Genomic DNA, 24,869 nt, shown 5'->3' with positions numbered 1-24,869 from the left:
TAAAATATGAATAATAATAATAATTCAGTGCTCTGGTAATCTTAGTGTTAGATTACTGCAATGCATCATACGTGGGGCTGCTTCTGAAAATGGTTTGAAAACTTCAGTTAGTGCAGAATTCAGCAGCCAGGTTGCTCACCGGGGCAAGATGGTTTTAGCATATTACTCTGCTCCTGGTCCAGCTGCATTGGCTACCAATTAGTTTCTGGGCCCAATTAAAAGTCCTGGTTTTGACCTATAAAGCCTTAAACAGCTCAGAACCGCAATACCTCAAGGACTGCCTCCTTCCATATGAACCTACCTGGACCCTGAGATCATCTTCTGAAGCCCTTCTTCGTGTGCCTCTTCCACGAGAGGTCCAGAGGATGGCAACACGAGAATGGGCCTTTTCTGCAGTGGCTCCCTGTTTGTGGAATGCTCTCCTCAGGGAGGTTCGCCTGGTGCCTTCATTATACACCTTTAGGCGCCAGGCCAAAACTTTCCTCTTTAACCAGGCCTTTGATTGAGTGACGTTCAGTGTCCTTTTAAAATGTGTTTTTTTGGGGGGGTAGTTATTGGGTTGTTTTTGTTTTTATTTTGATTCTGTGTTTTTATATTGTGATTTTGGCCTGCGAACCACCTTGAGACCTGCGGGTATAGGGCGGTATACAAATTTAATAAATCACAATAATAATACAGAATAGATACATCCCCGAACAGAAGGAAGTACATGGAATGGGCCGTAAGAGTTTGCTAGAGTAAGCACTTAGTGTTCTTCTTCAGGCTTTCTGTAGCGGCACCTCCCAATACCACTCATTTTCTATGCTTAACCATCCCCATTTCAGTGACTGAAATGTTAGTACTGCCTCCAGAAAGAGTTTAAGTCACATACTTAGTTTGCTTCAATACATGCCCCCCCGCCCCCGTTTAGTTACTGTATAGCGACCAAGCAGGATTTGCTAAATAATACGAGTGAATATTAAACATGCCAAAAAAGTAAGCACTGAAGATATTGACCTCTTTTTTGTTGTTGCCAATATGCTGCATGCACAATGGTTTTTTTTAAAGAATTACGTAACTGCAACCTGATCCAAAGCCTCTTTATATTGTAAGCTGATATATTGTACAAGCACTTCCAACTAAATTCCATCTCATATAAACCAGTGGCAAAGAATATTTTGTAAACAGATATCTTCCTGGACCAAGATACCCTAAAAAGCTTACTTGGTTATAGTTTAGTTCTAGTTAATATAAATCCTTCATATTTATGCTTAACAGTACTTATGATCCTGTATGTAGCTGTTTAGAATTATATCCCATTGATTTCAGTGGAATGTACTTTTGAGCAAAATGCTTAAAATCACACCCTGATGTCCCATGGAAGTTTGGGGATTTTGTGGGACCTGATTCCAAGTAACCATGTTTAACATTGGGCTCTACATTGATTTTTAGAATACTATATTGAATTACATTAGAAGCTTACTTTGGTATAGAGGGGTGGGGAGATTAATATTTTTATTTTGACACTGTCTTGGGTGTGTGTATGTGTTAGATTACTGCATCATGTTTATTTTCTTCCAGAACCTTGTGATCCCAAGTAAGCACTGAGGTTCTGAGATATAAATGGGGATGGAAGGATAACAGTTTATTGCTTCATTGGCATTTTTAATGAGATCCTCTGTGCTTTCCCGCTCCTTTTCTATACTTTGCTTTCTGTGCTGATGCTAAAGCACCTTAATCCACATAGACCCAAAAAGTTTATCCTGCATTGTTTGGATAATCAACTTAGGTTGCTTCTTTTCTCTGTTTATTTAAACAAACTTTATTGCAAGCAAAGATCCAGCTACCAAGCCCTGATGTATTATCTCTTACTTTCCAACATGGTGTGTAAGGTTCATGTATGAAAACCACAGGTTTAGTAAACAGATGTTTAATGGTTAAACCTGTGTTTTGAGAATTATACTGCATATATATAGAGAGAAAGAGAGACAAAGGTTAGAAACATGGATTGACTTAATGCCAGAATATTTCTTTGTGAAATAAACTTTTACACATGAATATATTATTCAGGATAATGTGGTCTTTTTGCTTAGTATTATATACTGTCTGTATCTTACCCAACTTAGTGCCCTTCAGATCATTTGGATTACAGTATTCATCAGACCCAGTCAACATCTCCAATAGTTATAGGAATGGCAGAATTTTTGTTGTCCAATCCAAACCACTTTTATTGTACTAGCCATTGGCCATGACAAATCCGAATCAAAAATAATTACAAGCAAAGGGATGCCTCACCAAAATATCTGGAGGACACCAGGTTGGGAAAGGCTGGACTTGATTTAATTTTGGAATTTAAATTCCTTGTATCTATATCTCCCTAGAATTTTCATCACTTTGTGTGCATAATGTAGGTTTACATACTTCTACATACTTTTGCTGTGGTGAAATCTATAAAGTTGATTTCTATTCCTCTTTAATGCATATGTTCATTTTAGGAGAGCAAAGCAAATATTTTTTTTTTAACCCAAGCCTTTTAACTTCCCATTTAAATTTTCAGTACAAACTATTAATTTATCTCAGTTGTGGGGCAGCTGAGAGATGCCGTGGAAATGTGATGTTGAAGTCTTTCCCCAACTCTGGTGCTCATGCCACTCCTGTCCTTTACAGGGCTTGCATTTAACCTTGGAAAAATAGCGCCCCTCCAGAAAGGGCAAATAGACTAATTGCCATTTGATGTGGAGCTTCTTACTTAGCGTTCCAGTTTTATCTCTTTGTGTTCCATTTGTGCTCCATGTTTATCTTTTTGCTCAGAAGCAAGAACTGCAGAGGGGCTGGAGCAAGAGTAATGAATGCAAGTTGTGCAAGATCTGTTCTGGCAGATCCTGTCTATGGTCAATTTTAGGTCAATTGAATTAAAGCACATGGGATATGAAAGTTTTTCTGAAAAACAGAAGCATTGGAATTGCAATAGATAAAAGTAAGGATCAAATTTTCCAAACTGGTTAACTTGTTGGCTCAGTAGTGATGTGCTCCTCATTAGAAACCTATGGGACTGTGAAAACTGGGTAAACACAAAACAAGGCAGACATGGGGAACCTGTGTCCGCCAGATGTTGCTGGACTTCAACAACTCCAGCCAGCATAGTGACTGGTCAGGGATTACCAAGCCCTAGAGTAAGATGTATAACTGAATAGTGTATTCAAACATATTGAATATTGTGCAGTGCTGTATGTACATTATTACTCTGTTGACCTATTACTTGCATTTTCCATAGTAACACTGAAGACAGGAATGCTTGAGAAAATGTTCCTACACTCTATGGAGGGAAGGCGAGTATTGACTTGCACTGTAATAATAAAGCACCCCCCTTGTTTGAATGGTTCTACTTAATCTGTGCCACTGCCACCATTCAGACTCTCTCCTTTCCGCTAAACCCTTACCAATAACCTTGTAACTGTGGGGTACAAGCATAGTACAAAGCCTGTCATATACAAATGCTATATTTAACAAAGGTATGTATGTTTATTACAAAGTTAGGACAAGCTTATCTGGCTATTTTAAATAGTACTGTATCATTAAATGAATATGAACTATGTTAACTTGTTACTGTCAGTTTATATCCCAACACCTTATATTCAACTATTAATGTTAAGCTAAGGTGGGACGCGGGTGGCGCTGTGGGCTAAACCACAGAGCCTAGGACTTGCCGATCAGAAGGTTGGCGGTTCGAATCCCCGCAATGGGGTGAGCTCCCGTTTCTCGGTCCCTGCTCCTGCCAACCTAGCAGTTCGAAAGCACGTCAAAGTGCAAGTAGATAAATAAGTACCTCTCTGGCGGGAAGGTAAACGGTGTTTCCGTGCGCTGCTCTGGTTCGCCAGAAGCGCCTTAGTCATGCTGGCCACATAACCCGGAAGTTGTACGCCGGCTCCCTCAGCCAATAAAGCGAGATGAGCGCCGCAACCCCAGAGTCGGTCACGACTGGACCTAATGGTCAGGGGTCCCTTTACCTAAGGTGGTTTTAAAGAAGCAGCTAGTTACCTTATAAAATTTGCCCTTTCTACCCACCCCTCCACCCCAGTCAAGCCTCACCAACACTATGACTGAGGGCTCTGCTGGAAGCCTCTTTTCCCAACCCTTTACTGACCTATTGAAATGCCTTTCTGTACTTCCCCTGGAAGTGGTAGTCATCCCTCTGGTGTTTCTACTGCCAGACACCAGTGACCTATACTCCAAACTGCTACTCACTTCTCCTCTAAGCACTGCAGGTTCTCCCCGGATTCTTCAGCCTAAAACAGCTTAGTCTCTTGAGCTATACCCATCAAGTCTTAGGCCACCAAGCAACTCCATGTGCATCTTAGGTCTTCCATCTTCTCCAATCATCTTTTGCTATCTTCTTCTGGCTGACTCCACAAGCACCAACAACTCCAGCTCCCCTCTGCTGACCAGCACTTCTTCTGGCCCCTCCAGTTCCAGCCAACCACACTGTCTAACTGAAAATTCCAAACCCCAACAATCAAAATATGCAAACCTTATATACTTTGCATACTGAGAATTCTAATGCCAACCCTTCCTCACAGCTGTCAGTTAAGGCCCCAAGCGACAGTTAAACTTACATTCATCACGCCAGACAGAAACCCTCCAACATCAAATACACTTCAATGTACATTACGTTACAAATGTCAGAGCACATCGCACAATTTCCATTAAAACTTAATTCAGATAACAGTATTTCTTCACACGTTCATTCTGAGTGTTTACTGTGCTTTCTGCCCTTCCCCAAATTTAACACGGAGATTGCAATAAAAATACAAATAATAATAATAATAATAATAATGAAAAAAATGTTACATGGAAAAAATACGAGAGACATTACACATACTTCTGTAAATCAAGAAAATCTTTAATAAAAATACAAAAACAAACAAACACAGAGATCGCAAGAATATATTGTATAACAGTTCACAATAAATAGTCCAAGTAGAAACATGCTGAGTGTAGCAGCAGACCCATAAAAGCAATTGACTAGACCAATGTAGTGCCAGAAAAACAAACTCGGTTAAGCCAGCAGGTGAAGACATTGGAAGCCAGGTGAAAAGAGAGGACTTCCCCTATCACCTGAAGAAGACAGTCAGGCAAATCTCCCTGCCAAGGTTTAACAGGTGGGGGCACAACTGCAGAAAATGCCCAGTAGCTGATGGTCACCCACTTAACCACTACAAGCATTCAAATAAGGTTCCCTGATTACTGTTTTGGCTGCCATACAAGGTTCATGCAGGAATAAGTGATCTTCAGGGTGCCTGTAGTGAAAACCAGACCTTGAATTGGGCTTGGAAATAGCACAGTTTCTTTAAAACTAGTGTAATATATTCACAATGGTGAGTTCCTGCCAACAGCTTGGCTGCCATGTTCTAGAACAGTTGAAAGTTTCTGAACCCTTTTAAAAAGCATTCCCATAAATAGCACATTACAGTACTAAAGCCTGGACGTTACTAAAGCATGGACAACTGCCCAGATCATTCCATTGTTGGAGGGTATAAAGCAAGTGTACCAAGTCGGAAAAATCTTGGTACAAGCTCAGCATAACAACATGGATTTAGAGACAGTAGAAATACTGGAAGTATTTTAACCATTGAGCTCTTTCACATGAGTTTAAAACAATAATCCTGAAATGAAAATCAATTGCGTATTGAATATTTCAAGAAGTATTTACTATAACTATTTTTATGTTGCCTTTCAAGAATAATTCCTAGTTTGGGACAAATACATTCAGCATCTAGATTCTTTTGTATTCACTTAGCTTTTTGTTGGGCCTGACTTATTAATAAACAAGAGATAGGGATGTGCTCCCAGAAACAAACCTGGATCTTATGTGCACATGGAGCGTATCTTCAGATTAGTAGGCAAAATCGATAATTGTATAAAGTAATGTAATCACGGGTTTCACTGAAAAGAAACTTTCTATATAAAATAGTTTAGTTTTTGTTTTTCTTGAAAAGAAGAAACCAAGGCAACTGGTAGAGGCATGAAAATAGAACAGATGGGCCAATGCGCTGATCGGTTTAGCAAATCCGGTGTGTTGGTGGTCTTTACCCATTATAGAATGACAGCACAGCATTTTGGAACTGATGTGTAATGCAAGTTCCACTCACTATTCAATTGTAGTTGGTCAGCTTTCCTGTTAAGACTAAAAAACAATATGTTCTATGCAACATTGAAATTAAACAACTGGTCCGTTTCCCCACTCCGATATAGCTACTCAAAATTAACATTACACCATGAAACACATTTTTATTTACTGTGCTTAGAAGATGTTGTCAGCAGCCTTCGATGATAATTACGGTATGTTACACTTACATCCCATTTTTCCTCCAAAGATCTCAATATTGTGTACATGGTTCTCCTTCCTGTTTTAGGCAGATGCATGGAATGGAATGGAATGGAATGGAATGGAATGGAATTTTGAATCCAGATTATGATCCAGAGCCAGTGTGGTGTAGTGGTTAAGAGCGATAGACTCGTAATCTGGGGAACCGGGTTTGTGTCTCCGCTCCTCCACATGCAGCTGCTGGGTGACCTTGGGCTAGTCACACTTCTCTGAAGTCTCTCAGCCTTACTCACCTCACAGAGTGTTTGTTGTGGGGGAGGAAGGGAAAGGAGAATGTTAGCCGCTTTGAGACTCCTTTGGGTAGTGATAAAGCGGGATATCAAATCCAAACTCTTCTACTTGCGATGGCAGAAATATTTTCAAACTGTTATGGTAAGAAGCCCTTCAAAGAAGGATAGCCTCTTGAACAGACCAGGACTATATATATATATATATATATATATATATATATATATATATATATATATATATATAGGAAGCTAATGAAAAAGCAGGGAATGAGTGGGAAAACTGAGATAAAAGAACACAGTGTTTTTAATTATCTTAATGGGCATCATTTTTCACTCTGTGGGCTCACCAGTTTGCCTTCCAGCTCTGAAATCTTTGTGATTACATGGAAGAACTGGGTCACTTGGCTGAGGTGCGGGTTTATTGTTCTAGGTCAGGCTGCTGGTTGACTTTTAAGTGTTTGTGTGTGTCTTCCTATTGGATGAGCAAGGGAAAGCAAAAGCAAACTTCAAAGCCAGGTCTAAGAGAAGCAGCATTGTTAAATATATGTTGATTTATAAATGTAGCTCACCTCAAAGATCATAGCGTAACCTTCAGAAAAATGATCACTCTTTAAATGGAGAGAGCAAATGCAAAACATTTTTTCTTGCTTTATGACATTTTACGTTCAAAATGTAACTGTCTTTCCATGTGTGTCCTGTGAAACCTGAAAATTTAGAAGTTTATCTGCAGAGGATGGTGACCAACTAGGCAATCGGAAGTAGTATTGTCCAGTCTTCTGTATTTTTAACAGCTGCATAGCAGCAGGAATGCGAAAGCTAATTTCTGTTCCCAGTCTTCCTATAATCAAAATAGTCTTGCTGTAAGGGAAGAACCATAGTGCTTGAGGGGCAAAGGAGGGGATGTGTTCTTCAAAATGAAAATGAAAAGAAATTATTCATGAAAACTGTAGACCATTGCTGTCATGGAAGGGATAGTCTCACACTTCAGAAGCACTAAATCAAGAGTGTAGAATCAGCACCTACAACTGCAAAGCTCTGGATTGCAGATGGGAATATGAATTTAATGACGCAATGATTTAATGATTCAAATGACCATTGGTCATGCTGCCTGGGATGGATAGAAGTTGGTAGCTGAATAACATCTGAAGGGCCACAGGTCCTACTTCCCTCCCACGTTGTTATGCAAAATCTTTCGCAAGTATTTCCCATGCTGCCTAGGCATGAGGGAGAGGGAGATTTGCATAATTGCTAACAGCATCCGTAAATGCTGTTAATAATTATTTATAATAGAAGCAATACTTGTTGCAGTTCTTGAGGTAGGGAAGAAAAGGATTGTAGCCTTAGCAGGAACCTCCTGAAACATTATGAAAATCAGAATTAGAAAATCAGCTGGCTAGTAGTGATGGATGTACAAGACAAAATTTAAAGTGTCATCCAGGCAGAAAAATGAGGATGTGCGTCCATTTAAAAAACTGTTAAATCTGGAGTACAGTAACTTGAAAAGAATTTACTAAGATTTTCAATTTCTATTAAATTTTGGCATTGTGAGCTCTTTGTACGTATTCTTTTCTTACTTTGCTCTAGATAACATTAAAAAGAAGCCCAACAGTGTGTTAAGAAATACTTTCATCCCTGTCCTTCAAATTTGCAAGAAGGGGAGGGGGAAGTAACCCTCTGCTCATTAGAGGCTCTTAATATTTTTTTTGCAGCCTAGTTAAAATAGTCTGATATCTCTAAGAGAGGGGGTCTTTTATTCTGCATGAAAGCAATACTGTCCTTAATGCTCTTGCATGACAATAAAAGTATTGAAGCATGCAGGCGCTAGACTGCCATTAATTGTACATATTTTAGAATAGCATTGAACCTTTACATAATGCACCTGGAGAAATAGTTTGATTTTTGCGTAAAGGTATACCAGTGTCATTTTTAATGGCCTTTGCTTTATTTCTGTCGACAGCTTCCTTGCCACACTGCTGTTTGGCATATGCACATGCTCATGCAGAGATCAGTGAAATGACAGCTTCATATGTGTCTTTGGAATATGGGCCCATTCAGATGTGGTCCTGAATAAAAGCACACCAAAAACACATAACCATTATACATCAAATTGCTTGTTCCTTTTGTCTCTCTCCCCAAGTTATAATTGCTGGCAGTCTAGCGCAACAGACTGCTTGAGCATATTAGAGAAAAAAGGTTAAGAGCTGATAATTGTATGGTTTGCCTTTTGGAAACTTCTACTTTCACATTTTTTTATTTTTTAAAAAATGTTATTTTATGTATTCACAATCCCATTTTTCAGAGCTCAGAGCTCCTGAGTTAAAGTTTTCAATCTCAGAAGTATTTCTTAATTAGATTTATATTATATGCTGCCTTATCAAGAAGCATTGTGGTTCTCTTCCCAGCCCTATTTTACCCTCACAGCAATCATGTGAGGATGTGAGATATGGTAACTGGCTCAAGGTCACCCAGTGAACTTTGTGTCAAAGGGAATTTAAACTTTGGTGTGATGCCACTGGAGTCCAACAACGATCAAGATTTTTAAGATGAAGGCTGCAGAATTTCCAGCTTAAAGAGTTAGGGCTCAAAATCTGCATTGGATGGTGGTTTTGTCTTGATTAGAACCCTTGCACATAAAAATGTCACTGCTGCAGCTTTTTCTGGCAGGAAGAAAAGTAGTTGGAGAAACTTCTCTTGTTAAATTCATCTTTGTCAGGCTGTTGTTAAAGGTTAGGAGCTGCAGTGGGGGTGATGTGGAAGTAGGGGTAAGTGGGAACCCTATCTTTGAACCATGTTATAATCATGGGGAAAATCTGGGCTACAGAACCAGTGGTGTTCCAGTTTTTAGAACAGGAGTGGGAAACCAGTGGCACACGACATGTTCTTGGACTACAATTCCCATCATCCACAAACAGCATGGCCAATGGTCAGCAATGATGGGAAGCTGATCTCCATCCCCACTTTAGAATATCCTCCTTTCACCAATGCCACTTCCACCTGCTATGGCAGAGTAATGAACACCGGGGCCTCATGCAATCTGGTCCCAAAAGCAGGGCACAGTGACCCAACACAAATGATCATATGCACAAGCCCCAGCTTGACTGTTACCCCTCTATCTGTTGACAAGGTGTGAGGAGTGAATATAATCGTTGCTGGGAATATGCAGTGTTGTTGCACTGACATGCCACAAAGCTGGCATTGTACTTGTGCAGTGAAGGGAGAATATCTTGCATAATGTACCAAGGCACATGATTCTACCAAAGCCAATCCCGTACTGGAAAGTTGTTTAAATTGTACACTTTGAAAGTTGAAAGGATTTGAGTGAGAATGTAGCTTGTAGGGTGAGGCAAAAGGGTTGTTTACAGATGTGCGAGACCCTGCCTAACTTCTAGCTGACTCGCCATCTGTGATCGCCAGGCATCTTTGACAGAGTTTTCACAACAGTTGAAGTGTTGTTGTTCAGAAGGTGTGGTGCACATTCCCTTCTCCCTACTAAGCATAATGAGAGAAAGAATCACATAGCCTGCCCTCCTCTTCAATAGGTTTTTGGCAGTTATAGTAGGTAAATTTAGTGCCTGGGTTTCAGTCATCTAGGGGGCAGAGTGGAATATTCAGAACTCTATACGGTATGTCCTAAACACATGACCAGGCATGCTCATTTGAAACAAAAGAACTTTGGCATTACACAAAAGGACTTTTCTTTTTTAACAGACTATTAAGCATATCAGAACACCTGAAGCATTTTTCAGATGGAAAAGATGTTATTTAAACTGTGGTTGGGATTTTGTTCTGTTGAGCCTAAGGAACACCCTGCTTCTCCGATCTGGAAGGAATGACAAACTGTGCTATGATAGATGGGATGTAAGCTGGGATAGACTTTCTTGGTGAGAGACAATGTCAGCTTTGCTTTCTGCCTGGGGTAGGTACCATTGCCCTCTCTGTTATTGGACTCAAACTCCAATCATCACCAGCCAACATTTGGAGAGCCACAATTTCCCCATCACTGCTTAAGTGGTCACTAACTTGGAAGTTGGTTACTACTACAAATCAGGCAATGGGGGCTTCAGCATTCCATATGGTTTATCATTTTGCTTTAGAATAATTATCTATGAAACATGCAAGTGCCTCTATAGGCAGGCTAGAGGCAGTATCATTCTGAATACTAGTTGGTGAAAACTGCTGGAGGAAAGAATGCTCTTGTGTTTAGACCCTGCTTGCTGGTTCCCCACAGGCATCTGATCAACCACTGAGAGAACAGGAAGCTGAATTAGATGATCCATTTGCCTCCTCTTCTTATGTTCTGGTCTGGACCACCTTGACTGATCCACCTCTTTTGTAATCTGTGCAGCTGCTGTCCATGAATGGACACTCGACTGTGACCACTGGTGGTAAGAGGAACAGCAGTGGGGGAGAAGAATTAACAACACCCTGCGGTTCCTGGTAGTTCCAACCGGCTTATTGTACCACCTGCTGATGGATATGTCTGAGTAGAGGTGTTGCTGCACTCTGGGACTAGGACACCAGTATTTCCCATAGATCTATACTCTCTCTGTGGCTGTTCTTCCCAAATGGATACTGGACTGTTGCCAGTGCAAGAGGAATGGGAACGGGAGAGAGGAATCACTCAGTCTTGCATTTGCTTTTGATACTTACCTAGGAGGCTGGTTCTAGAGAACAGCATTTGGGAATTATGTCTTGGCCCCTGGTAGTTATCCTGTGTGGTGCCACGAGGCACTATTTTGTCCTCAATGCTACTTAACAGCCACATGAAACCATTGGGAGTGGTCATTATGAGATTTGAAGCAAAGTGTCATCAATATACTGATGATGTTCAGCTCTATTTTTCTGTAACATCTGGGCCAAGAGGCCTGGATCCAGGACTGCAACTGATTTATGCAGGGTTGCACTTCTGCCGAAGGAACAGGCACATAGTTTGGAGTGCTCCTATTTCCATTGTTGTCACTGAAGGTCAAGTGACTTCAGTGGCTAGAAGTGTATGTTGTTGTTTCTGGAGAGGGTAAACTGATCTATTGTAATGTACTTTATTTGTGGTTGCCCTTAAGATTGGTCTGGAAGCTGCAGCTAGCGCAGAATACGACAGCTGTGTTGCTCAGTGGGCGTTTCTACCGTATGCATATAACCCATATACTTAAAGAACTGCAGTGGCTGCTAGTTTGTTACTGAGACCAGTTTAAGGTTCTTTTATCAGTTACAAAGACCAAATAGTTCACCAGGTTATCTAAGAAAATGCCTTCTCCTGTATATACCTGCTCTAGCACTCAGATCTGCAGAGGCGGCTTGGTGTTCATTGTATGATAGTACAGAAAAGATCCTTCTCTGGGGCAGTGTCTACCCTATGGAGTGACCTCCCTGTTGAAGATGAGGCAGGCACCAACTGTTACGGGCTTCTTGCAGGCCTTAAAAACTTACCTATTTGCTTAGGCATTCCCAGGCCGTTCATCCCAGTTTTTAGCGTAACTGATGTCAATATTTTACTGATAAATTTTTCCATATATGTTTTAGGATTCTGAGGGTGAAAGGCTCTATAGAAAAAGTTTTATAGTGCAAAATATTCCTATAGACAATTATAATTTGGTGTAGTGAATGCATGGAAGACTAGGCTAAGCATTTCCAGTTTCAAAACAGTTTCGAAACACAAATCAGTGCAGTATCTCACCACATTAAAAAAAAGCCAAACAGAACATTACACACAATATCCAAAATAGACATAACCTAAATGCACAAAATCATGGTGTTTTGACAGTGGGGAGATGGTTGTTGGCTGTGTCTGCTCTGTTTAAAAGGCCTCAAACTAACCTCTCTTACATAATTGTTATCTAATTGGAGCCAGCTGAATTGTTGCTCCCTCCCCTCCCCCCCCCAAGACGTTATTATCAGAACATGATACTTCAGGATGATTGCTCCCTAAGTACAATTGGCAAATTATTTTCAGTCCTTACTTTGCATATCCTCCCCTCCCCCCCCAAAAAAATGTGGTAGCAGAGGCCTGAGTGTTCACAAGCCTCCTTTTAGTCTTTGGATGATCAAACAGGACTACAGCTTATGTTGGGTTGGGATAAGAGAGGCTTTCTTGTATCTTGGCTTGGAGAGGCTGCAAATCAATAGAAAGTAACACAGGCCAGCTGAGTTCTGCACTTTACCAAAGGAACACTTTGGAAGAGCTAGCATGTCTACATCTGAAATGTTATCATCCTGATATCGTTCCACAAACATGCACCCCTCTGAAATGGATTCCAGCCTTCCAGAGGTACGCCTGAGTACAAAGGAGCTTCTTCCAGAAAGTGAGAGAGCTTTATTGGTTATTATATTTGCTTTAAACAAGGTGTACTACATCATCCCACAGTTCACCAGAACAGGTCTAGTTGAGGTTGAGATCAATAAAGTAACAAACCCAGCATGACAAGTAGTTCTCCCTATAGGAACCATGACTTAAAGAGGCCTGGCTGGTTTCCCTTCATTGGCCCGTTTTTTTAAATGACACATGCAAGCATTTCAGGTTTTGCCTTTCACTGAATGTGCAATAAAAGGCAAGTATCCAAATGGAGAGGGATGACATTTTCTAGCTGTGGAAAAAGCAGTACCTGTGAGAAAATATGTTTCTCTATTACTCATAACTGAAGGATTGGACTTGGATCTTAAAATTAGCCCACACCGGAGGTAGTGATTATCTGTATCACAGTGCTTTATACTGAACTCCCACAGAATGGTGCTTATCCAACTGAAGTGTATTGTATGATTTATTCATTTATATTTAGGGGGGGGGGAATTTAATGAGTTTTCTAGGTTTTTAGCTGTTATTTTTTATTTTATATGGATATCATTGGGACCCGCTCTATGTTTGTTATTTGTTTTAAACTTCGTAATGTTGTGTTTTAGATTGTTGTGACCCATCCTAGGACCTTAGGGCTAATGAATCAAGTTAATAATACTAAACATATATTTTAAGACTGTGGTATCATCTTTTGCCTAGTATTGAATTTGTAAACAACTGAAAAGATTGCTTAATCGTTGATATCAGGCCATCTTTTGAGATCCCAGCTTAACTTGGATTTTGTGTTTTTGTTTTCTTCTGTGGGAGGAGAAAAATAAAGTAACAATAAACCCAAGCTATCTTCCTTTTCCTTTAAGGCTCATCCTCTGTTAAGAGAACAGAACCAATTCTGACCCCTCCCCGCACCATGTTCACTATATAAAAGAATGTAAGTTTCCCCACCCCTCCTCTCTCTTCTTCCCCGACCCCATACTGAATACAAACTAATGTCTCATATCAAATGTAACTGGTTGTAAAATACTTTACAACCTGAAAAGGAGACAATGCATGTACTTTCGTAAACCAAGAAAATCTTTAATAATTTTTTTAAAGAACCAATTCACCTTTGGCAGCAACCTAGCACACTGAACAGCAATCTTGATTTTCCTTAAAATGCCATTTATTGGCAAATCCTGCGAGAGGGAGGCAAGGAGTCTCCCACCCATCCCGATGCTGGATCCTTATGGAAGTAATAACTGGATTGTAAATTGGAATTAAAATAAGGCTGCGACGGTGAGTAGGCGTACTTGAAAGCAAACAACATCTTAAAAAAAAATCAGCAGGGTTGACTGCAGAGAAAAATGTGTTCCGGATGGGAACGTTGATGTGAAATACACACTTTAAGTTTCTCTTTCAAAAAGGAAACGGGGGTTAAAGCGGCGGCGCCGCCCCCCACTCACTTTCCTGCTCTGGCTTCCCTAACAGTTTTCCGAGTTGCGTCACTGGATCCAGCCCCCTTTTCCACAGGTGACACGGGGCTGGAGGGAGGGGAAAAGGGCTTTACGTCGCGCACAAAGGCAGCCTCCCAGAAGCGCTCTGGGCCGGCGCCGTTAGCAGCAGCAGCAGCGACGCCGTTTCGCCGAAGCCGCCTGAGAACCCCCGCCCTCAGCTTCTTCAGAAAGGAAGCCCCGCCCCTCGGCTCCCTACGCCGCCACGCAGCTCAGCTGACTAAGGAGGACGTTCTGCGGCGGCGGCTGCCGCACAACCATCGCCGTTGCTGGCAGCGTCCGCAGCGCAATAAGTAACAGCGTCTGGTGCTGCCAACTCTTTCTCTCTCTCGCCCCCCCCCCGCCCCCAAGCTCTCGCGCGCCCCGCGTCAACATCGCCGCGCGCAGCTTCCCGAGCTCGAGGCCAGCCGCTGCACGCACGCGCCGGCTCGTCATCGGCTCCGTCTGTTTCCAACCCCCCTGCTCGCCTTCGCGCGAGCTCAGTCGGGTCCCTCAGCCGAAGAAGCGGAGCCTCTCTTCGCCGCCTCTTCCTTCTTCCCTGGGTCTCACTCCGGTTTGGGGCTTCCTCTTCCCGTTTTATATTATACTACACCTCCTTCAAGCCTCCTCTCAGTTCACTTGGGACAGCGGACGAGGAGGAGGCCGGCATGTCCGGGCAACAGCAGCAGCAACTCCCGGCGACGGCTCCTCAAGCCCCGGGCAACCCTACTCCCTCACCGGCCTCGGCCGCCCTCCTGCTCCACCCGCCGCCGCCTCCCCCGCCGCCGCCGGCCACCTCGGCCCCGCCGCCGCCCCCTCCTCCGCCCGCTATCGCCGCCGCCGCCACCACAACAGCCGCCGCCGCCTCAGCTGGGCCCATGCCTGCCGGGAGCGGCGGCGGCAGCAGCAGCAGCGCCCCGGCGCCCTTCCCTCACGGCGGCGACCCGGCCCTGAACGAGCAGGAGAAGGAGCTCAAGCGGCGCCTCAAGCGGCTCTACCCGGCCGTGGACGAGCAGGAGACGCCGCTGCCGCGCTCCTGGAGCCCGAAGGACAAATTCAGCTACATCGGCCTCTCGCAGAACAACCTGCGCGTCCACTACAAAGGTGAGAGGGACGGAGGGAGGGCGAGGCCGAGGCCGCCGCCATCCCCAGGCCCCCTCCGCCTCTTCCTCCGAAAGGCAGGCTGAGAAACTCCCATGGAAGCTCTGAACGTCTCCCCCGAAACCGTCGGGAGGCTTCGGTTGTTGCCTTTCTCCGCCGAGGTCGGTGGACCCCGAGCCTAGACCTCCTTCCCGCACCCCGCTTTCCGAAGACGGCACACCAGTTGGGCCAGTACATATTCCCCTCCCGTGACTGGAGCAGAATAGTCCTTTCTCTTCTTCCCCAACCCTGGTCGTTGGAGGAGTCCCTCAGTCCCCCCCCCCAAAAAAAACATTATTTTTCTTTCCATCCCAGGCAGACAATGCTGACGCTAGTCCTGCAAGCTCCCCAACTCGCCCACAGATAGATCTGGTGGCACCTGCTCTCCCCCCTCCCCAGTTAACTCCTTCCTTGATCCTTTCTGTTTTTCTTTCTCTACGCCCCCCTCTCCCAATACCACCTCTTTGAGCAATCAGGCCTGTTCCGGAAGCTAGGCCTCGGATTACCTTTTAGTCAAACCTTCACTCCTATGATCTTAGGGTGGGGTGTATATATGTGAGTAAAGAAAGACATTTGGGACTTTAATTTGAGGTCATGGCTCTTCTACCCCACCCCCCAAATCTCACATATCCTTTCCTTAGTGGGGGAACAGAAGCATCTTGAGAAGGAACCATCATGGGGGAGGGGGAAATGTAGAAAAATAGAACAACAGGAAATAGCTCTCATTGGGTCTTCCGAAGAATTTAGACAGCCAAGTGGAGACAATCTGGCTTTATCCCTCCCTCCTTGCTTGTCTCTCTCCACTGGTCTCAAATATGTAAGGGACACTCGAAGGATCCTTTGCTTTCTGGTTTGGGGGAAGAGGATAAACAAACTCAGCCGATCAGTTCTCTTGTTGAATAACAGCTTGGGGTCAGGGGAGGAGAAAAGCAAGTCAGTCACTGTGACGTGTCCAATTAAAAATAACCAGTTATGGCAAGAAATGTGTGTTTGTTTAGCAAAAGTGCAAAGGTCCATACAGGTTGGAAGAACAAATGTAAAACTACTGAGCATGGAAAAGTGAGGAAAATAGGTTAGAAAAACATTGTTCGTTTCCAGGAATTCAAAATGTTTATCACATTACAAGTAGCCCCAAAATTCCCCCCCCCCTTATGTTCACAAGCAACAGTGGGGTGTATTACTTTATCAAATAAAAGAAAGTGAATTTTCTGCTAGGGTGGGGGTTTCTTGTAACAGATTGGTTTTTTTCTGCAGCTTCTGGAAATGGCATACAAAACCAGATACGATTTTAAATAGAGGAGGTGGCTGGTTAATGTGAATCTAGAAAAAAATATACCGATTGTATATGAAGCTGTTTATAGAGTTGGCAATGAAAAGCAGGTTCTTGTAAGATTATAAGATGAGTATAGAAGGGCAGTAGGAAGCCTTCAGTGTAGTTAGACTTGGAAGAGTATAAAATGTTAAAATTGAAGTAAAATTACTGATGAACACAAAGGAATCTAAACCCAGAATCTAAAATTTCCCAAGCCCTCTGCTTAGGATGAGTGTCGTTCTGCTTTGTTTTTTTGTGTTTGTGTGTGTGTGTTTGTTCATGCATGCATGCACTGTGTTGTATGGAAACACTGTATATAAGAAAGTTGCAGGCATTACTTTGAACTTCCTGTTAGGTTCATGTGTGTAATGCTTTCAGCTTCTTTTTTGCTTGCTAAGGTATGGTTATTATGTAGTGGTCTACACTTTGGGGATTAATTTGTGGTTGTCTCAACTATCACTTTTGTTGTTGCTTTGTGTTACCTTGTGTGGTACTTTCTTAGTATAGAATACTTATGTCTTATGGCTTGACTTAATGTAAAACTATATTTAGTGGCGTCTTTTTTCTTGTGCTGCAATGCTCAGAAATAATATTGCACTGCACAGCATTGCTCAGAAATAGTAGCATATTTCTCTTTCTTCAGAGCTTACAGTGAGCTGTGACCACAACTGTGGAGAAAAAGGGACAGCTTCATAACTTACTATTCATAGGCCACTTTGTAATTACTGTTACTGAAAAATACCTTCAGTTTACTGAGAATATGGAGGGAAGGTCTTTGAAGCTTTGACTAGCTGGGCAGGTAGGCATCGCTGAAAACCAAGGGCCTGTATCTGATAAGACTTGATTTGCTTGGACCTAAATAAGCAAATGGTGAAATGCTTTTCTTTTTCCATTATGTGGGATTGTGATATTTCTAGTTAGAAAAGCAGTTTCTTCATGCAAGCAGCAGCCCCACTGTCATTTAGAATATTTAGAAAAATAACTTGCACAGTGACTCAAGTGTTAGAATAATAGAGAATATCTATTAGGAGAAAATGGTATTTGAGTTTTGCATATAATGAAATTTCTGAAAAGTTCAGTGCTTAATCAGTTATTGCTTTGGCGGTTAGTCATATCAACTTAAGGACAAATTTTCTAAAAGTAAACTATTATAACAGCATTCTTTGCTAAACTCTAGATAGGATCATATAAAAGTATGAAATTGGTCAGTGGGTGAGACCTCTATTGCCAGGTTTTCATGTAGAATATGGCTGGGATGGATAGTAGTGCAAGAATTTATGAATCTGTTCCTGTGCAGCTATGTAATGTACAGTAGTGAGGAAGTTTGCTCATCTTTCAAGAAGTTACAGTTAGAATTGCACGAGTTCTATATTTCATGGTGCCTACATTAATTTTCAGATCATTTAAGTGTAAATCCTGTTTGTTAAATCCTATCCATCTCAGCATTGACTCTTAATGAACTGATAATATAGTTAGCTTTGGGACATTCATAAATGAAATGAAAACACTACTTAAAAATTGCATTCTACTTTATATAGTGTAGATATTGTAAATAAAATACATATATGGAAACAGGTGCAGGGGGACAAGTTTCTTCTGCACCCTGAATAACATAAATAATGCATTTTAATACATGAATTACTAGGCCCTGAACTGAATGCTGATTGTTTTGCTGTAACTCGTGTGGGCTGCCTGCTCTGTTTTTGTTTTCTAAGTACCCACATGCTATGTGCTTAAACATTTGGTGTTTTATTTTTCTTTTAGTTTGTTCTACACCTAATCTACTCCAAAGGGGTGGGGGGGGGCGAAGCTTTGTAAGTGTCACATGACTCAACAAATTAGCACTGTTCACAACCCTACTCATAATAAATGGAGGAGAGGGTCTTCCTAATGTGACACAAGAATTGACCAATCAGTGCTGTGTAATCTACCTTTAGCTCCAAACTAGAATAACAAGTTTGCTCTAAGAACAAGGTACATGTGTTTAAGTACAGTGATTACCATTCATAGTGGGCTTGCACAACCTATGCATGTCTGCTTGTACCCTCAAGTTGCAATCCTGTGCCTACTTACCTAAGAGTAAGTACCATGGAATTTTGCAGGAGTTACTACTTCTGAGTAAACATCCATAGGATTGTTTGTTTTTTAAGTTGTAAATCCAGTAATATGTTTGTGTTAACATTTTCTAAGTTTGCTGAGACACAGCTGAATAACATATACAAAAATGCATCTTTGTTGGATGACATGCTGAAATATTATTTGATTGATCAAATAATATATTAAAATAAGTATTTTATTTAACCCTTTCTTCACAGTAAATAAGGAACTCTGGAGAAACTAGATAATTCATTGCTGATAAGATAATGATTTATATCTGTTGAACTACTAATTTAAAAATATTTGATGTTCAATGCTGATGGAATATTTTTATATAGCAGATGTCAAAGCGAAAGATGATACAAAACTTAGTGGCAGTAGTCTTCTATGTTTTGCTTCGGACAAAGTTCCAGTTCACTCACTGATACGTTACTCCAGTGCAAAGGAAGAAGGGTTGCAATCAGATATCAAAATAAGGAAAACATTTCCAGACTGGGGCAAGGGTTGCCTATGTGGTGCCCTCTAGATGTTGCTGCAATTTCTAATCCCTGATCTGGGACTGATGGAAGTTGTAGTCCAACAACATCTGAATGACACCGTGGTAGCAGTATTCTTAAGAGGGTTTCTTCTCCATTCTTCAGAGAGTAGCTGGAGGTGGGGAGACAGAAAAAGGTCCTTAATCTCAGGGTCGTGGGTTCGAGCCCCAAGTTGGGCTAAAAGATTCCTGCATTGCAGGGGTTGGACTAGATAACCTTTGTGTTCCCTTCCAGCTCTACAGTTCTATGATTCTACCCAGTGCTTTTTTTTCTGGGGGTACGCAGGGGTACGCACACCCTTAAACATTTTGTGAATCTTAAGTTTGGCCTCATTGAGGGGCAGTATTTCAGTATGAGTAGGAAAATGAGAGTACCCCTAAACATTTTTTAAGAAAAACACTGATTCTACCAGAGCTTTTCATAATACTCTGACAGCTGATGCTTAGGTTCAACTTTGAAAGTATATGCAGATGTGGGAGTAACCCCAAATTTTTAAGATTCTGTATTTCTGAGTGAGATGATACGCAGGTATCAAAGTAACTCCTATGTCTGCAAATACACTCAGTGATCAGTCTAGATACTGGTCTGGGAAATACAACAATTCGCTTTTCTCGGTGGCAGATGCAAATGCCTGTTTTTCTGCCAAGGCTACTTAAAACTCATATTCTCTAATTTGACAAGTCCTCGATGCAGAAACCAAGTGTCACAATATCAATACACTAGGAGTGCAATCGTGTGCACAGCTGGGATGATTAAATCCTGTTGAAGTCAGTGGGATTTAAGCAGCATATGTGCACAATTGCAGCTCAGATTATTAAAAACCATGTTGCATAATGCAGATATGTGGTTAAGCAAAATGTATGATCAAACATGATGAAATTTGGACTAGAGATTGTCTGATGTGAGGCTACATATCAAGTGGGACCAGACTTGGAGCAATGGAACTCTGCAAATAAACCTTCAAAACTTACCAACCTGCACATTTTACTAGCCTGCTAAAAGGCTAGTAAATGGCTAGTAAACTAGCCTGCTAAGAGGCTAGTAAATGGACCAGTCATTTGATCGGTTTTGCAGTGGATTTAGTATTGATTCCTAGGCAGGTGCCAATAGGATGTCTGGAAATAGTTAAGTGAATGTTTCATTTCCTAACTGTTTCATTTACAATCACACTTCTTTTATTATATGAAGTAGTAAATGTGTATTTTAATATATTTTCAGGCCATGGAAAAACTCCAAAAGATGCTGCTTCTGTTCGAGCTACTCATCCCATACCTGCAGCTTGTGGAATATACTATTTTGAAGTTAAAATTGTCAGCAAAGGAAGAGATGGGTAAGGTTTGAGTGCACCTTTGTTTCAGAAACAATTTAATTTATACAATACATCTATTTCTGCTAAAACAATAATTTAGTGTTCATGTTGAAAAATGTCCAGATTCTACTTTCTGTTCAGATCTTGTAAAAGTAGTAGATATTTAATCAAGCTCTCTCCACATGTTTAAAATTTAATCCTAGTAATTGATTTAAAGTTGCAGACCCAAGTTTCCACAAATAGTCTAGAGAAATCAAATTCTCGATTCACTTTTGGCATGAAAGGTTACAATTGAATTTTAAGCAGACAATTCATTTCCATTGATAAGTATTTACTGTAACAGTCTGATGGAGTCCAGAATTGCCTGAGTTGTATTCTTTGCTGGCCTTTATGAACATAGGAACAGCACCTGGGCACTCCTTAGAGTGTTAGTAAGCAGAGTATAGTATTCTTTGGGTTTCCTTTCACTGTGATAATATTTTAGTGAATTTAGATGTTGCCACTCGTTTTAAATAGTTTACTGCAGTATAGAATGTGAAAATTCTGATTTCTCTGATTGGAATTGATATGTCTTACTCTACAATCCTGCTTATCTAGCATGCAGAAAGTTAATATCTAGGACACAAATTGATCATGGCTTTCACAGATTGTTTTGGTGGCATCTTTTTCTGGGGCACTGATGTTGAAAAGTCTCAATTGCTGCCTGATTTAAAGAACCAGTCTTAGAAATATTATAACTGGAGTGCAGAACTGAAGTTGATAATTCCAGCATGGGCAACAATGACTTTCAATTAGTAATTGCCTTTGGGAGAATCTCAAAGAAGTAATCTCGGAATAAGACTTATTCTGACTAAAAGGCTCTCTATGCCGATAAAGCCATTCATACCGCAATGTTTTAACACCTTAATGTTTTGCATTGTTAGAGTCAAAACTTGCATCTGTGGTGGAGGCTACAATATGAAGTAGCTGTTTTAGATGAATTTGGAAGACCTAAGGTGAAGTAGGGACGCGGGTGGCGCTGTGGGTTAAACCACAGAGCCTAGGACTTGCCGATCAGAAGGTCGGTGGTTCGAATCCCCGCGACAGGGTGAGCTCCCATTGCTCGGTCCCTGCTCCTGCCAACCTAGCAGTTCGAAAGCACCTCAAAGTGCAAGTAGATAAATAGGTACCGCTCCAGCAGGAAGGTAAACGGCGTTTCCGTGCGCTGCTCTGGTTCGCCAGAAGCGGCTTAGTCATGCTGGCCACATGACCCGGAAGCTGTACGCTGGCTCCCTCGGCCAGTGAAGCGAGATGAGCGCCGCAACCCCAGAGTCGGTCACGACTGGACCTAATGGTCAGGGGTCCCTTTACCTTTACCTTTAAGTTGAAGTATGGGTCTGGTGATTATGGTCGATTCCAGATCTTCCTATCTGCAAAATGTGAACAGATAGGATCTGTTGCAATGTGGTTACGATAGTGGTTGAGGGTGTGACAATAGGTTTGGATTGTAAAGTGCTGTATGGATAACACAATCCATCTATGTATACCGTATTTTTCGTCCTATAGGGCGCACTTTTCCCCCTCCAAAAATGAAGGGGAAATGTGTGTGCGTCCTATGGGGCGAATGCAGGCTTTCGCTGAAGCCTGGAGAGCGAGAGGGGTCGGTGCGCACCGGCCCCTCTCGCTCTCCAGGCTTCAGGAAGCTATCCGCAAGCCTGGGGAGCCCACGGGAGTTCCCACAGGGTTCCCTAGGCTTGAGGATAGCAGCCTGCTGCCCGAAGCCCAGGGAGCGCAGCGCTGCACACCCTGGGCTTCGGGCAGCTTTCGGCAAGCCTTGGGAGCCCCGCGGGACTCCCAAGGCTTGCGCACAGCAGCCTGCAGCCCGAAACCCGGGGAGCGCAGCGGAGCGCGCCCCGGGCTTCCGGCAGATATCCGCAAGCCTGGGGAGACTGGTGCGACTTTCCGCGGGGCTCCCTAGGCTTGCAGATAGCAGCCTGTTCTGGGGGCTGGGGTCGGGGGAAGCTCGGGCTTCCCCCGCCCCAGCCCCGCGCCTGGGGGGGGAAATAATTTTTTTCTTTATTCCCCCCCCCCCCCAAAAAAAACTAGGTGTGCCCTATGGGCCGGTGCACCCTATGGGGCGAAAAATACGGTAATTCACAGCTTTTGTAGATATGGGCGAGTGCTAGAATAGCTGAAAGTCAGTACAGTCATACCTCGTGTTGCGTCCGCTTCATGTTGCGTCTTTTCACGTTATTTCCCGCGGCAACCTGGAAGTACTGGAACGGGTTACTTCCGGGCTTTGCTGCATGCGCAGAAGCGCTAAATCATTCTTCGTGCATGCGCAGAAGCGCCAAATTGCAGGCGCAGCACTTCAAGTTGCATTTCACATTATGGGCGGGCCTCCGGGACGGATCCCGTCCGTAACATGAGGTACCACTGTATGGCAATGCTGATTTTGGACTTGGATCTTAAACATTAACTTTGGTTAGCCTGGATTCAGTGGGTATACCTGGTCAGTTTGCTACCTTCCATCCTGTATCTGTCAATGGTAAAACGGGAATATGTTAACTACAGTGGTACCTTGGTTCTTGAACAGCTTAGTTGTCAAACAAATCAGTTCCCGAACAATGCAAACCTGGAAGTAAGTGTTACAGTTTGCAAACATTTTTCAGAAGCTGAATGTCCGATGCAGTTTCCGCTTGAGTGCAGGAAGCTCCTGCAGCCAATTGGAAGTCACGCTTTAGTTTTTTGAACGGTTTCAGGAGTCAAACCGACTCCTGGAACGGATTAAGTTCAAGAACCAAGGTACCATTGTATATCAAAGTAGCATTAAGAGGCTGAATTATGGATATATTTTGAAGAGTAGAATTATTACTGAAATGAATTTCATGTTCCTATAGTTTATTGCATTTATCTGAAGAAAATTGATTAATCAGACATGAATTGCCATAGTGATTGTATCTAGAGGTATACTTGATCAGCTATTGGAGCTTGATGTGTCTCATTCATGCCAGTTTTTATGTAGCTAACAGTATGTGGATCATAGACTGGGGGTTAGGATCTGGGAAGAACTACACTCACAAAGGTTCCTGATGTTTTCTACAGCTTGGTAGAAATCGTAATAGGTTTGCCTAAAATGCCTTGTAATTGTGTAATCCTGCATGTTTACTCAGAAGTAAAACCCACTGAATTCAGTCTGGCTTACTCACAAGAAAGTAGGTGTAGGATTTTGACCTCAGTAGTTTAATTTTTACTCCTTTTTATTGTCTCCTATTCATTGCATTTCACAATGTCCCTATACTTCCAAGAGGTATTACATAACTTGTTTTCTTCATGCTGGAATATGTTCCCTTGTTAGGAAGAAGCTCCTTTACTCTTTCTCTTCTTCCTTAGCTTATTTTCTCTTAAGCTATAGCCTTACCAGCTAACAGTCCATGTTTGATGATGATACTTTATCTTAGAAATACTGACATGCTGCATTTCATTTGTGTATTGATCTTGCTGAGACAATAGGCAAGCTCTTTGAGAAAAATGCAGAAAACCCTGTTTAGCTAACAGGGTAGTGGGGAATCAGAGCTTGATGGATAGGGATGTTGGGGACCCCTAATCAGCTTTTCTTCTCCTGAAGGTATCAGTTTCTGTTGTGGATATTGAAAAAATAAAGTAACAGGTGGCTTTGTGCAATTTTTTCTTAGTGTTGGTTTGAGTCCCACTGGGTCTAAAAAAAAGTTACAAAAAGGAATAAGCTTTCCATTTCCCCTTCCTGTTTATAGTACAGTGGTACCTCGCAAGACGAATGCCTTGGAAGATGAAAAACTCGCAAGACGAAAGAGTTTTTCGTTTTTTGAGTTGCTTCGCAAGACATTTTCCCTATGGGCTTGCTTCGCAAGACGAAAACGTCTTGCGAGTTTGTTTCCTTTTTTTAAAAAACCGCTTGAAGAGGTGCAGTTGCGACTGACCGTGCTTCGCAAGACGAAAAACATTGCAAGACGAAAAGAATTAATTTCGTCTTGCGAGGCACCACTTTATAGCCTACTACTTTGGCCAGTCCAAAGACCATTTTGGTCAATCCATGCCCATCTACCAAATCACCTGCTATTGGGTTACAAAAGCAGTGTAACCAAAATGCAAGTTTTTTCTCAATATT

At 42.1% G+C, this 24,869-nt stretch overlaps 2 protein-coding genes across 3 annotated transcripts in view; one reads left to right on the top strand and one right to left on the bottom strand.

Annotated features, from left to right (window-relative positions):
* The window catches only part of NOL7 (nucleolar protein 7), a 59,746-nt gene that overhangs the window by 10,221 nt on the left and 24,656 nt on the right, over positions 1-24,869 (bottom strand). The window lies entirely within an intron of this gene.
* The window catches only part of RANBP9 (RAN binding protein 9), a 28,120-nt gene continuing 17,745 nt past the window's right edge, over positions 14,495-24,869 (top strand). For both annotated transcript variants that reach the window (XM_053396796.1, XM_053396795.1), the window contains exons 1-2: positions 14,495-15,453; positions 20,653-20,764. In XM_053396796.1, the coding sequence (XP_053252771.1) occupies positions 15,018-15,453; positions 20,653-20,764 (548 nt within the window). In that variant the 5' untranslated portion in view covers positions 14,495-15,017. The remainder of the gene's footprint in view (positions 15,454-20,652; positions 20,765-24,869) is intronic.

The sequence above is a fragment of the Podarcis raffonei genome, chromosome 7, assembly GCF_027172205.1.
Source record: "Podarcis raffonei isolate rPodRaf1 chromosome 7, rPodRaf1.pri, whole genome shotgun sequence".
NCBI lineage: Eukaryota > Metazoa > Chordata > Lepidosauria > Squamata > Lacertidae > Podarcis > Podarcis raffonei.
Note: the sequence above shows the minus strand (reverse complement) of the source record. Positions and strands in the feature narration are given on the sequence as shown.